The 15,104-nt window shown below is 31.9% G+C and overlaps 1 protein-coding gene across 3 annotated transcripts; it reads right to left on the bottom strand.

Annotated features, from left to right (window-relative positions):
* Positions 1-1,552: 1,552 nt before the first annotated feature.
* On the bottom strand, positions 1,553-14,705 carry LOC111893202 (E3 ubiquitin ligase PARAQUAT TOLERANCE 3). Of its 3 annotated transcripts, XR_002850835.3 has the most exons (14): positions 14,350-14,705; positions 14,090-14,174; positions 13,733-13,785; positions 13,580-13,667; positions 13,343-13,473; positions 13,086-13,256; positions 12,739-12,990; positions 12,579-12,625; positions 12,398-12,488; positions 12,119-12,311; positions 11,887-12,009; positions 11,177-11,793; positions 1,966-10,977; positions 1,553-1,890 (listed from the first exon to the last, which is right to left on the bottom strand). XR_002850835.3 is itself a non-coding variant. In XM_023889270.3 (12 exons), the coding sequence occupies exons 1-12, from the start codon at positions 14,525-14,527 to the stop codon at positions 11,250-11,252; spliced, it is 1,956 nt and encodes a 651-aa protein (XP_023745038.1). In that variant the 5' UTR covers positions 14,528-14,704; the 3' UTR covers positions 11,002-11,249. The 3 variants fall into 3 exon arrangements, 2 of the variants coding, with proteins under 2 accessions (XP_023745038.1, XP_023745039.1); XM_023889270.3 differs by lacking the exons at positions 1,553-1,890; positions 1,966-10,977 and having other exon boundaries at positions 11,002-11,793; positions 14,350-14,704; XM_023889271.2 differs by lacking the exons at positions 1,553-1,890; positions 1,966-10,977 and having other exon boundaries at positions 11,002-11,793; positions 13,580-13,661; positions 14,350-14,704.
* Positions 14,706-15,104: the final 399 nt, after the last annotated feature.

Here is a 15,104-nt window from a genome sequence, read left to right as displayed (position 1 = left end):
GTGGATGGTGTTCCACATCTCAGTAGCAGCAGATCAGGGGCGAGGCCCAAGTTAGGGAAGGAGTGAGGGTGGGCTGGGCCCGTACCTCACTATCAGTAGGAGTATGGACGGGTTCCATGACTCATCAGCAGCAGGACAAGGGCGGGGCCCAGAGATAGGCGAGGCCTTAGGACAAGATCCGTTAGTATGTGTTTAGCTTATGTGATGAGATGTGATATGTTTATGTGCTATTATATGTTAGTGGGCGAGGCCCTGTGACAGGCGAGGCATAAGTGAAACAGATCTGTATCCGAGTGGGGATGTGATATGTTTATGTGCTATTATATGTTTGTGGGCGAGGCCCTGTGACAGGCGAGGCATAAGTGAAACAGATCCGTATCCGAGTGGGGCTTGAAGCCAGGCGGGGCCATTGTAGCGGGCGAGGCCCAGGATAACGGGCGTGGCTTAATATGTGCAGTATGTGGTTATGCATGGTATGTGGTAGGGTGGGAAACTCACTAAGCTTCGTGCTTACGGTTTTCAGTTTTGGTTTCAGGTACTTCCGGTAGCGGAGGGAAGAGCTCGGGGTGATCGCATGGCACACACCATAAATTAGACAGCCTGGGAATGTTTACTCTAATAACGAACATGTATTTTGGAAACTAATACTCTGCTTATGTTTTGAAATGATGAATTTGCTTTAAGTAATGTTTTATTAAAAGAAATTTTTAGTCTTAAATTTTGGGACGTTACAAAACCGATTGAACTTTCCTACAACAAATGCAATAGCAGGCCTTGTGATGGTCATAACATACATCAAACAACGTTTTACCTTTGAATATTCAAAATTTGAAATTGTTTGACAAATATTAGGCATAAGTTTCACACTTGGATCAATAGTACTCATTCGTGAATACTCTGAACAATTGAAATTCTTAAGAACCTTCTCAATGTAAGTAGATTGTGATATAGAAATTCATTGGTGTTCACGTTTGATTCTTATTCCAAGAATCACTTCTGCCTCCCCAGTAACATTTATAGATAATTAACATGATAAAAATTCTTTAGTCATGTCAACTTATCATTGATCAGTTCCAAAGATCAACATATCATCCATATACATGCAAATGATTACTCCTCTACCAGTGCAAAGCCTTTTTTAATAATTAATTTTGTTGCAACTCAACTTAGTTTTATAAATTTTAAATTTATCAAGGGTTTCATCCTTAGAATGTAATAAGTATACAAAACAAAAACGAGAATAATCATCTATAAATGTAATAATGTATTTCTTATTACCTATGGATGGAGTTGCATTCAAATCACATAGATCACTATGTATTAATTGAAGCATAACATAATTCATTTTTATATTTGGAAAATCATGTCTATTAATCTTAGTTAGCATACAAGTTTTGTACTTTTTTATGTTTATGTCAAAAGTTGGTATTTAGCCATTTTCAGACATTTCAAACATTTGTTTATAATGTACATGTTCTTAGCGAGCATGCCAAAGAGAATACTCATTAATACTAGAACAAGCCATATATATCGATTCTACAACATTGTCATATAAATGTATCACACTTTAATAAAATATCTAAATCCTACAAATGTACCACGCTTTGATAAGATATACTTATCATATTAATACACTTGTTTATAATCATACTTATTTAATACCAAGTTCTTCCTAATCTTAGGAACATATATAATATTTCTAAAAATAAGACTTTTTCGAGAACTTAAAACTAGACACACTGAACCACGACAAAAAATCGGAGCTTTATTATGGTCTCCCATATAGAGCACCGATCCATCATCTACTACTTCATAATCTTTGAACAAGTGACAAACTTTACATACATGACTCGTCGCCCCCTAGTCTATCCACCATGTGTGATCATCATCCTACACATAATATGCTTCAAGAATCAATGTTACATGATATATAAAAAAAAGTAGTTCTAAAAATTAAATTCTAACCTTGTTGTGGTTGTAGACCTTAATCTTGAGATCATTGTCCTTATGTGCTTGCACAATTCTTGTTCTTTCTCAAACCACAATCATGTTTCAAGTGACCAGGTTCGTTGTAATTCCAACACACGAGTTTTGGTTTCTTGTTGGAACCTTTGTGATGGTCATCTTTCTTCTTTCTCTTTCCTTTGTTATTTTTTTTTTCATCTTCCATCATATTAACAAGAAGATCCATGATCATCCTTTTCTTTTAATTTCTCCACTTTCTTAAACCCGAAGGCCCTATTCAATTCATAAGTGGTTGCCAAGTTGTATAACAGACAACTTTTCCTTTTATAGTTTTAGAATGTGCTTGAAATCCTTCCATGATGGGGGTAACTTGTCTATAACACTTGAGATAAAAACGAACTCATCCATTTTCATCTTGTGTTGTTCAAATTGTCCCAGAATTTGCATGAGTTCATGTGCATGTTTGACATTTATGCTTATTATGCATGCTTATGAGTGGTTTATTATCAAGATTATTGATATGGATGTATATGATTTCACTTTTTTTGCATAAATATTTGCAAAATGAGTTTTTTTTAATTGTCTTTGGGAGTTGGTTATTTTTCAAAATGGTGAAAGACATGTTTATATATGATCTCCTTGATTGTTATTTAAACCCTGCATACTTCTATTTTTATTACATCATCATTGTGAGGTACTCCATTTGAGGGTAGGCATATCTGTATAAGGTGGTAATTTTGTACACAACACTTTTTAACCATAAACGAGGGTGATAATTTTGTGCACAACACTTTTTAACCATAAGCAACAATTTATGCTTTATAGTAGTACAATACATTCCTTTAAGCATAAATTGTTGTGTACGGCTAAAAAGTGTTCTGTACAAATTACTCCCGTATAAGGAGTATGTTTCCCATATTTTGGGTTCAACAAGGGAAGTTAAGTGTCATCTTATTATTTTAATGTTTTCGGTTGTGGTTGATGTTTTTATAAAATCATTTTTATCAAAATAAACATAATGATATTTGTCATCGTAAAAAAATCGAGGGCATTTGATGCAAGAAATTAATACTAAATGTGTGTGTGTTCAAATTACGGTCAAATAAGCAAACTAAATATAAACAAGTATTGAACTTGTCTTGTGCATTGTCGCGGAGAACTCATTTGCACTTATAAAAACAAAAACCATAAAAAGAAATTATGTAACAGACAAAAAAAGTTAGCTTTAATGTGTAGGGTTGTTGGGGGTATGAAGTCGTGTCCAACACATGGAGCACTTGGAGTTGCAAGTGAGCATCAGGAATCACAAGTAAGAACTTGGAGGTACATGGAGTACTTGGAGTTGCAATGGAGCATCAGAAATCAACATGGAGCACTTGGAGTTCATGGAGCATGTGATAAAGGAACGACCCATTTAAGAAGGAAATGGGTCATCAGACAAAGGATGAGATCTTCTAATAAGGGGTATGGAGCACCTAAGAATGGAATGGAGCATCTTGTGATGTTGCATGATGAAGGTGTGTCACATGTGTTCTTTGTTTAGCCATGATATCATTTGATGAGCCACTCCTAGAAGATGCTCACGAGTGATGCTCATGGAAGATGCTCGCGAATGATGCTCAAGAGATATGCTCACAGGTGATGTTCATGGAAGATGCTCGCGGATGATGCTCGTGGGATGATGCTCACTAGGGATGCACATGTGATGATGCTCACGAATGATGCTTATGGAAAATGCTCATGTGATGATGCTCACGAGTGATGCTTATGGAAGATGCTTACGGATGATGTTCATGAGGTTGAAGATTCCAAAAGCGTCTACATGGCCTTCTGTGATTGGTTGAAAATTAGGGTATCCCCTTTATGGGCTAATTATGGATGGCTTGGCCCGTCAGAATTAGGGTTTTCCATGATTGTCTATAAATAGGCACATATCCCCATTCAATATTCTTTGTGCGAGTGTGTGTGAGTGCTTGTATACAATAAGTTCAAAAGAACACTCATTGTGAGGTTGAGTTCACATCCTTCTGAGTAGTTAGTAATCGAGAGAGTTTCTTTTGTTTTGAGAGCTCAAATGAGGTGTAACATTTGTGTGTGATTGTAATTGTCCTTGGAAGTTTAATAAAATCATCTCTCTCTCTCTCACACACACACACATATGGATATAGATCACCTTGACCAAACCACATTAAATATTGTGTTCAGTTTTTTATTTAAGTTTTTAAGAAGTTTTATTCTGCAAGTTTCATCAAAGTTTGTTTGATGTTTGTCAAAAGTGCATAAATTGTTTTGTTGTCATCCCAACAAACAAGGGTAACCCTTTTGTTATCGTCTACATGGTGCGATTTACAAATATCAACAGTCTACATATAGCATGATGGCGATACCTCGAAAATATAAAAAAAAAAAAAAAAAAAAGCTTCAATCAAAACAATTATCTACAGAGGAGGTGGGCGAAAATAAGGAACAAGTAAAACATTTTTTAACCTAAGATGTTCTTGTTTTGATATAGAAAAACAGATAAATATGACTCGGAAAAAAAAATCTTATAAGTTACACGATTAGCTTTTTAAGAAGTTAAAATTATATGGTTTTAGCTCAAATATCTTTTTTATTATTATTTATAAATTTCATATTAATTCGATTACAAAAAAATATCAACAATAATATACATTTAAGACAACCTCATAAATGGTAATTGTGGTTTCTCGAAATCTAGGATATAGTCTAAAGTTTAAAAAACCTTATATAAATGGTTTTGTGGTTTTCAATTTATATCACGGTTGGTCCCTCACCCACCTAAAAAGACTTTTATACCATTTTCATTCCTTTTATCTTTTTCTTTAATTAAAATATTTAAAAAGAAAAAATAAAATAAAATAAATAACACCGCTACCAATCTTCTTCCCTATCCCCTTTCTTCCCCCACATCGGAATACATTTTCTTATATTTTTCTAGTAGTATTCATCTAGTTTTCTGAAATCGTTCTATACCGATTGTTAATATACAAGAGAAGTTAGGAATTTGTTGTTAAACATGCTTTGAATTGTATGTATGTAATGCGTGATCGTGTGATGGAGTTATTGGTTTCTGAAATTTTTTGAGAATTGTTTAGCTACGGTTTTACAAGATAACTTTGTTTTCGTTGTATAATTTCAGGTAAAATTGAGTTATCTGAAGTTGCTTGCTTGTTCGTGATGGTTATTATTCGTCGATAGAATCAATTTAGCGATATATAATTGAAATGTTGTGTACAAGAAGATCTAGTATGTCGTTTGGAGCATTCCGATCAATCTTGGGATTTAGAAACGATCATTATCAAATTTCATACGGAGGAGGCGAACGATTCTAAATCTCCACTGGATCGTGAACTTGAAAGGTTCCTAGATCAAGTATTCAGTTAGTTCATGCATTTTCATCTTCTTCTCTCGATGAAATTCTCTCCATTTTTTAGGATATCCAATAGATGCATTCATTGCTTGAGGTCCTTGGTTATGGCTAGTGATGAAAGTATTTGCATGTAAGCAAGATTCATTCAAACCAATCTACCACCTCCTTGGGGTTCATCAGTTCTCTTATGAGAGAGAGAGAGAGAGAGAGAAAAAGAGAAGTCTTTTTAGGTGGATGACAGACCAACCATGATATAAATTGAAAACCACATAGACCATCTATGGGATTTTTAAAATTAAGGATTGCATCCAAGATTTTAGAAAATCACATGACCATTTATGAGGTTTTGTCTACATTTAAATAAGCAAACACAGAAAATTATTGAAAGTATGATAGAAATTTCCAACCCATAAAAAAACATGAACATGCATGGGGCCACATCCTTTTTTATATAAATTATGTAATACTTACAAGACAAAATTGAAAAAATGGTTATAATTGTCCAATTTTGGATACCTTGTGCAATATTGGTCCCTACCACGTTAACTTTAACAGCTTGGTTATTAACTTTTTTAAAAAGATAATTTTACCATAAGGGGCCACTTCTATCATTTTATCTTTTTGACAAACTATAACGACAATTTTTGCATTACACTGAATTATTATATATTAATTTTTTTTAATTGCTTATTTTTATAAATTCTTTTTATAGGATTATTATATATTAATAAATATTATTTTATTGGATAATTATATATCAATAAATTTACTTTTAATATATTATATTTATATTTTAATAAATAATACTTTTAGCATATAGTATTTATATATTAATAGATATTACTTTATTGGATTATTAATTGATTTTAGTTACTTTTTTTAATTCATTTTTATTGGATTAATTATTATTATATATTAACAAATATTTATTTATATATAATATTTATATATTAAAAATATTATTTTATTGGATTACTAATTTTTTAAATTTATTTTTTAATTTCTTTTAATTGTTTTCTTTATAAATTTCAAAAAAAAAATCTCATCCGCCCCATCTCTCCTAAATTATTTAAATATTTGATAGATAACATATTTTGGACAATACCACCATCGTAATTTATTTTAAAAAATCTCACCAACTACACAATTGTCGGACCAATGTTGGTGGTGGTGTTGTCTAAACTAGGTTATCTTCTAAATATTTGAAATAAAGTAAGAGAGGTAGGTGGGTGGGATTTAACTAAAAGAATTTATCCAATAAAAATAAAATTTTAAAAAAAAATAACTAAATGAAATTAATAGTCCAATAAAGTAATACTCACTCTATACCATATCTTTAGTTCACTTTTAACTTTTGAAGTCTTTATTCTTCAACTTTAACATTAAATATTTTTGTTTTTGATATATAATACCTGATGCAAAAGTTATTAATAAATTGCATTTTAAATGTCTTTTCATTGTTATAAGTTTCATTAAGTAATTTATAACACAAATAAAAATATTTAAGGAAAAAACTGAAAAAAAAAAAAAAACATATTTCAAAAGTCAAAAATGAACAATAAATATGGAACCAATGAAGTATTTATTAAGTTATAAATAATATTTATTAATATATAATAATCCAATAAAAAACTTAGAAAAATAATTAAAAGAAATTAATAGTCCAACAAAATAATCTTTATTTATATAATAATAATAATAATAATAATAATAATTATTATTATTATTATTATTATTATTATTATTATTATTATTATTATCCAATATAAAGAAATTAAGAAATTAACAAACCAATAAATAATATCTATTAATAAAGAATAATCCAATAAAAAGAAAATTAAAAAAAATAATATATAATAATTCAATAAAATTAAAAAAAATAGATACAAAATTGGTCTGTGTAATTTGGTAAGAAGACACAATTTCAAAAATAGTCGTTGACGGTAATTATCATTTTAAAAAAGTTTACACCCGAGTTGTTAAAATTGGCAGGATATAGATAAAAATGCACAAAATATTCAAAATCGAAACACCGATGCACCACCAATCGGTTTTTTTACCTAAACCACATATTTTATTTTTAACATGACAATTTTTGCAATTTTGTCAGAGTTATAATAAGAAAAATAAGAGATTAACAATGAAAATTATATTTAGGTTTTTTTAAAGCACATTGTTAAAGCAAATAACAATCTCACAAACCATATATATATATATATATATATATATATATATATATATATATATATATATATATATATATATATATATATATATATATATGTGTGTGTGTGTGCGCGCGCGCGCACGTGCGGTGCGGTTCGGTTTTTTGCGGTTTTTGCAAGAATAGAAACCGCATCATCGGTTTTTATTTCGGTTTAGGTTTATGCGGTTTTTTCGGTTTGCGATTCGGTTTTTGCTCACCCCTAATTATAATATTAATATTTTTGCGGTGACTCGTCAGGTGAGGGTTAGGCGTCCCATATAAAATGTCTCAAGTTCATGCATTGTGGTTCAATAGGAAAATGTGTGTGACACGGTCTAAAAAGAGTTGTGCCTAGTAAAATCACCAAAGGTGATCCCTTACTTCAAAACCTCATAATATAGGGGGAGTCGCGAAAGTCACTTTCCCCTTTTTGTATACCACACGATGAAAAGGGAAAAATAATCAAAAAGGAATAAACGTGAGAATTATTTATTTTTTGTGCTTTATGACAATAACAATGCACTCATGAATAAATGTGTGAGAATTTTTTTTTACGTTTGTGACAGTTGGAAAAAGGTTATCATTGCATCTCCAACCAACCCCACTACAAAGATTGTTTTTCACTCTATTTTGATTTTCTACCTCGCTCTATTTTTCACACTATTTTGGTATAACACCAATTTTGATATGTTACGCTATTTTGGTATAAAAGAATACTATAGCACCAATTTTGATATGTTATATTGGTACTTTGGTTTTTGGTTATAAGTTTTGTGATAATATATTTTAGAAAGTTATAGAACAAAAAAGATATAAATAAGAATGTAAAATCAAATAAGTTGAAAAATGTTTTTGACGATCTATAAAAAATTGGATACACCGAGGAGGCAAGGAATATACTTTAAAATGGTGTGGGATCAAAGATGAACATTATTTGCATCATTTTTCACATTATTTTGGTGTAAAAATATTAAATAGTGTTGTGTGGGCGATGGTCTTATAGGCCCTTTACTAAGGTTTTAAACCTATCTTTAAGGGATTCATCTTTTTTTATTCATGTATCGAATAGCAAGTGATTTCCTACTTATGCAATGTGATTAGACAAAGTAGTTTTCCCTTATAACTTAAAATTCCAAACATTTGTATTTAGTTGTTGAAAATACAAAAACTTGGTTAGTATTACCAATTGCTTATGTTAGTCATTCATTTTTTATAACAACTCACATACCTCATGCTATACTCATAAATCCACACCTTTTAGCTTAAAAGGGACTTGAATCCTCAACCCTTTGGTGGTAACTGAGGGGTATATTTTTCAACACCCTTTGGTGGTGCAATTAGTCCATAACAATTTAGATGTTAATAACAATATTATATATTTGTGTAAGTGGATTTAACACATATAATAGTGTTTTTCAAGCGAAATTTTGTGGTAATGATTTAACTTTTTTCTATTTTGTGCAAAAAGTAACCCCTCCCCCTCCCCTTCCCCGTGACATCTCTTACCTAACAACCCTCTTATCCATGCTCATATTAACCCCAAATTGTTTTCAGTGTTATGAAAATAGTTTCGAATCTTGAACTGAAATCATTCTATCTCCATAATCATACCTTGATTTGAAAACCATAATAGGCTTTTTTGAAGCACCAAACTCAAATGTGGCCTCGTACTCATGAATATGCTTATTTTTTCTATCAAAGAGCCTACTCGCTACTCGAGGGTTTCTTACACACAATCTAAAGTCACAATAGTATAGAGAAAAACTATTTCTTGTACTCTATAACAAACAATACTTCTAACCCCCAAAATAATATTTTTGTCCGCTAGCTAAACAACATAACTACAAGCACGAATTTTGTACACAACCTAAACTTAATGTTATGATACGTTAAGCATAGCTTTCTCTCCTCCAAATAAAGGGCAAATCTAGAAAACGTTTCATTATTCCTAACATCATATACTCCAAAACGTTTCAAGATTCAAGAAAATATGATTGCATTTTCCAAGATAATACATGGCATGATTAAAATCTTCACATCTCACAACAAATAAAGGAGTCGCACAAAGTAAACTAACGTCACCTTAGCTAAAAACTACCCATAATAGATAGGTATGGTTAATTTGCAAGCTATTTGTAAAACTTTGAAATTGATATCAAAAACGACATTTGTGAGAGGGAAAAGCCATCAATGCCTCTTTATTTTGGTCAATTTTTTTACTCAATATTTAGTTTTACTTCATTGACCGTTTACAATATAGCAAAAATCAGAATCAACTTACTTACAGATAAGTTGGTCAAAATTACTCTTTCTACAAGGTTGATAATATGGTTATTTTTTATTTTTATTTTTTTTGCAAAAACATAATTTATAAATCAAAATGAATATATGTGTACATCTCTATAATATTTGTTAATAAAACTGTTGTCATTTCTGGTTGATAAAATCTTAAGTATCACTTTCATATTAAATTGATGTCACTATATAGCCATGAGGTAATACCATTTTGTTGTTTAAATGATTCATAATATTCATCGATTTTAACCTAACCTAATAAACCACTAATAAATTTGATGTGGTCCCTACCCAAAAACATTTGTGTGAAAGATAAGCATACGGGTATATATGTACACTCACACATATATGTATGCAGATTGCAGACAGATACATACGGTAAATATGTGCGCACATCACACACACACACACACACACACACACACACATATATATATATATATATATATATATATATATGTGTGTGTGTGTGTGTGTGTGTGTGCAAAGGCATGCACATGGGTGAACTCAAGTTGAGAACTTTTCCCCCCAATTAAAATTTTGAGCTTCATTTTAAGTAGGTAAATATTAAAGTAGATATAGACCTCCCAACCATTATGCCCCATAATATAATATTATGAAATAAAATGATTAGAAATAACTATTTGTTAACAATATAAACTAAGTTGATTTACCTCCATTTTATAGTGTTCCAAAACAGAGATGGCAAAATGGCCAGGTCAAATGGGTAATTTTTAATACTGGTCAAAAGGGGGTCTTTTGGTGATTCATAGACATATAAGGTCAAATGGGTAATTTTAAGTTTCTACATTTGACCCATCAAATATGTAACCCAAAACCATTTTAGAAAAAAGAGGATATGCCAAGAAAGCTTTAAGAGATGCATATTATATAAAACATACCTCAATCGGCTCCAATAAGTCTTCACTTCAGAATGTTTGTCCAGCAATGCATAAGTGCCTCATCCACACTTCATACTCAAGAATATGAAGAGGGTCTAAAGTTTTTTTTTTTTTTTTTTTTTTTGTATTTGTGGTGAAGGCATCAAAAGCGTTAGTTAACAAAAGTTAAAAAAGCTAGTGATGGCTTTAATGTCCAACAGCTCACCACACTATTAAATCTGTAGCATCAAAGCAAAACAAGATTAAAAATCAGCCTATATATATATGTATGTCTCTTCTGTCCATTGGTCGACACAACCAACTGTTTATACTTTATATTATTGTTGTATGAATATAAAATTATAAAATTATAAAATCATAAACCGCTAACCAAAACCAGGTTGATACAAACAAAAAAAAAAGCAAATAGAAGTGTACCGGGTAAGATTGCCTAAGTGGGCCCATTCTGCAGCTTCAAATTCAAATACATATTTACCTTCAACTTGTTCTTCTAATGCACCTTTTTCCTCTTATTCTGATGATGATCATAGTCATTATCTGAAGAACCATTCACCATCTGCCACGTGTCCTTCCTTTTATCATCCCTTCTTTTTCTTGAATGACGGCTACAGCTACAATCACTGTCTGATTGATCCCTGCTACTATGATGATGATGATGATGATGATGCCTTTTGTCATTTTTATGCCTCGCTTCATCATACCTATGGTTACCACTATGCACATCTTCTACTTCTAGTTCTACCCCTGAAATCGATCTATCTGTATGATATGATCCATGTTCTCGACCATCGTTTGTGGAATGAGAACGTTTTTCATATCTTTTATTATGACTAGATCTGATGTTTAGATCTTGATGTTTGTCATAGTGATGATCTTTTTGTAACTTTCTGCCATGGCTTTCTTCTGAATTGCTCACAGCCTTTCCCCTGCTTCTATGGGATTTATATTCTGATGATCTAGAAAGCTCATGGGAGTGAGACTCATGGCGCTTTGGGATTCCATTTCCATCATCTTCATAATCAGAAGACCTTTGTCTATAATAATTAAAAAAAAAAGCTCTTATTACTTCTGATTGTTATATTTGATCCCAATAGGCCAATACTTATGTTATATGGCTAAAAAGTTACCTCTTTTCATGGCCATATTTCATTCGGTTATCAATGTTCTGAAAATCCAAATTCTCAGGGCGTCTTGTGGAATGTTCAGCTCTGGGTCCTACAGGTGCCATACCTCCCATTCTTGTAACTCCACTGCAACCAAATAAGGTAACATGAAATTGTAGAGTGATCTTGAATATAATGAATAAAAGTAAGAAGTAAGAAGTAAGAACAACAAAAATGTTTATATAAGAAAGTTGACCTAGGGACAGGAAAGGCGGCATATGTAGATGCAACATAAGGTGGAACTCCATAAGGTGTGACAGGACTAAAAGGGAGCATCCCTGGATTTCCATACATATTCATGTAAGGATTGAATGGAGGAAACATGGGAGTGGGAGTGTTCCAGTAGGGCATCGGGTAGCCTGACACACCTCCTTGAAACATATGATCTCCTGAAAATGAAATTCACAAAACTAGATCATCAAAAGATAGTCTTGAAAAAATTTAACATGTTAAAGAAAAAAAAAAAAGAATTTACCTTTATGATACATATGATGTTCATTGGAAGCAATAGGGCAATCTCTTATGAAATGGGTTGGAGAGCCACACATGTAGCAAGTTCGCCCTCCCTGATTTCAACAAGATAAGATTTCATAATTCATATCGTATGTATGATTATTAATTGTAAAATGAAAAATCATGGATTTTGAAATAAGTACCATATTGATGTTGTTTCTATTGTTAACTGCATAGCCTCGATCTCCACCTGACAACGTAAGTCATTTCAGGAAATTTTGTTAAAGATGGGGGTTGAGTTAATACTAATAACTTAAAAAGTCGGTGTTTTGAAATTGTGAACATATATGGAATGAGAAAAACCTTCATTTGGCATGCAAACTTGAGGCATAACAGGTTGGTTTTCACCTTCAGAGTCCACAGAAGGTGTCAAATCTTTATGAGCATCTCTATTCTTAACTTTAAGCAAAGGAGTTGAATTCAAGAAATCATTTTTCTTGTTTAGTGACTCGTACACAGACTCTCCCATATTCTGATTTGGTCCTTTCTCAGAATAAAGCAAATCCAATTTCCTTTTAGTGGAAACCTCTTTTCCTTGAATACCAGATTCTCCATCTGAAATAAAATTTCAAAGAATCATATATAAGCTATAGAGGATTTTATTTTTATTTTTTTATTATTTTTGGCCAGGTAATATCAGAAAGTCTCACCTGGGACATATTTCTGCAAATCATTTTCTGGAGCAGTGGCAAGAATCTGGGATTCAAGAAAATGCTCAATCGCATGCCTGAGGGATAAATTTGGTAGCAAGTGTTCTACCCTATACTTAGTGGAAGAACATTTAGGGCACCTTGCCTTCAATGGAAGTACATCACAGATGCCTGTTCAAGCACAAAAATACATGTCAAAAATATATGGAATTAGTTCCAGCAATAATATCAACATAATTAACAACTTAAGGGCTTACATTTTTTACAAAAGCTATGCTGACAGCATGGTATCATCACAGCATTCTTGAAATATGTGTTGCAAATAGGACATCTTAGTTCTGATGGCAAGTCAACTTTTTCCAAATCAATACCCTTTGTGTTCGCCACTCTATGATGTCAAGTCAAATTTTGAAAAGGAAACAAAAAGATTGTTTAGATAATCTGAAGGAATTAGTTTATCAGAAACTAAAAAAATCATATGGCACAAACTTTACTTTTCCAATTCCATGTGTTCAACATCTACAGGTTCAGGCTTCTTCTCTAGAATTGTTTCTTCAGGTTTATTGCGATTGATACCTGCATCTGTGATGTTAGTTAGAGCCACCCATCAAAAAAATTATAATGTATTGCTTTAAAATGTTATATACCTTTCGGAATATCCTCACTAAGCTCACTTGCTTCAGGTTTATGATGTCTTAACCTGAAGAAAGTAGAATATCAGATGCCAAGTTGATAACAAGAAAAGACAAGATGATTTAGAGTATTAGTTAATCAACAGTACATATCAATTAATGAAATAGAAGACAGTGTGAAACGCTTATCACTCATACATAATTACATATACTCCCACAGCTTCCAACAGAACAATCCCACACACCCACATACACCAAAGAAATCATATTGTAAAAACTCATCAAACGATTAACTGATATCATATAGCTAAAAGATATATTAACAGGGTTTTATGAGTTAGATTCAATTCAATAGAAGAACGTAAAACTTACATAGCTAAAGGCACCGGTTCTGCTGGAACTCTCTTTATGATAACACTCGAACCACTAGGAATCTTGAATTCATCGTCATTGTACTCTAATAACTCAAAAATAAAACACGGAATCAAAAATAAAAAAACGAAACCAATTAATGATACATGAAAACACACTATTCTGCTGCACCTGTACACCAACACAATTTACAGAAGAGGACTTGTAGCTCAAGAATATGAAAACTAAAAGCAGGTAGACTAATAGAATTAGAAAATAACCTTGACCAGTGAGGTCATCTAAGAAGACGAGATCAAAGTCTTTATGGCATATGCCGCTTAACTTCTTCTGACACAGAATTTTAGATCTGAGTTCTCCCACCGATATGTAGGGTTTACCACCATCGATTTCGATTGTATCGAAATTGACAGAGCTTCTGAATTTGAATCTGATAGACATAATCTATATTGTTTCTGATGAGTACGATTCGATGTCGCTATACGATTTGGAATGAGAACTTGAGAAAGGAGGAAAGAAGAAGGAGAAATATGAAGAAGAGGAACTGTTCAGTTTGTCGATAGAGGAGATGGGAACTAAGGTGCGTTTCACGTGACACGTGCAACATGTTGCACCTTATTTCGTCAAACAAACATTTGACCAACTATACTTTGGCATTCCATTTAAAAAGATAATGACAAAAATATCAAAGCGAGATTGGTGTCATAATCGTTTTTGAAGATTTATATATCAAGATAATTCACATCCTTAAAGATATTTGTGATTTGCCAAATATGTACAAAGTAGGGCTTAATGCAAGGTTAGTACAACAACTAATATGTATAGTATGAGTTTTTATAGTAGTAGTATTAGATTGATGTTGATATAGAAATGTATTTATTCCATGAGAAGCAATTGATTCGGTCTTTAAAATCGACTTGGATGTTGAAAGTAGTAACAAATCGGTCTAATTAAGATTAAGAATCCATTTCTAGAAGAAACTCATGTCCATATTAAAATTTTAAAGATAAATTATTAT

This window comes from Lactuca sativa, chromosome 8 (genome assembly GCF_002870075.4).
Source record: "Lactuca sativa cultivar Salinas chromosome 8, Lsat_Salinas_v11, whole genome shotgun sequence".
NCBI classification, from domain to species: domain Eukaryota; kingdom Viridiplantae; phylum Streptophyta; class Magnoliopsida; order Asterales; family Asteraceae; genus Lactuca; species Lactuca sativa.
Note: the sequence above shows the minus strand (reverse complement) of the source record. Positions and strands in the feature narration are given on the sequence as shown.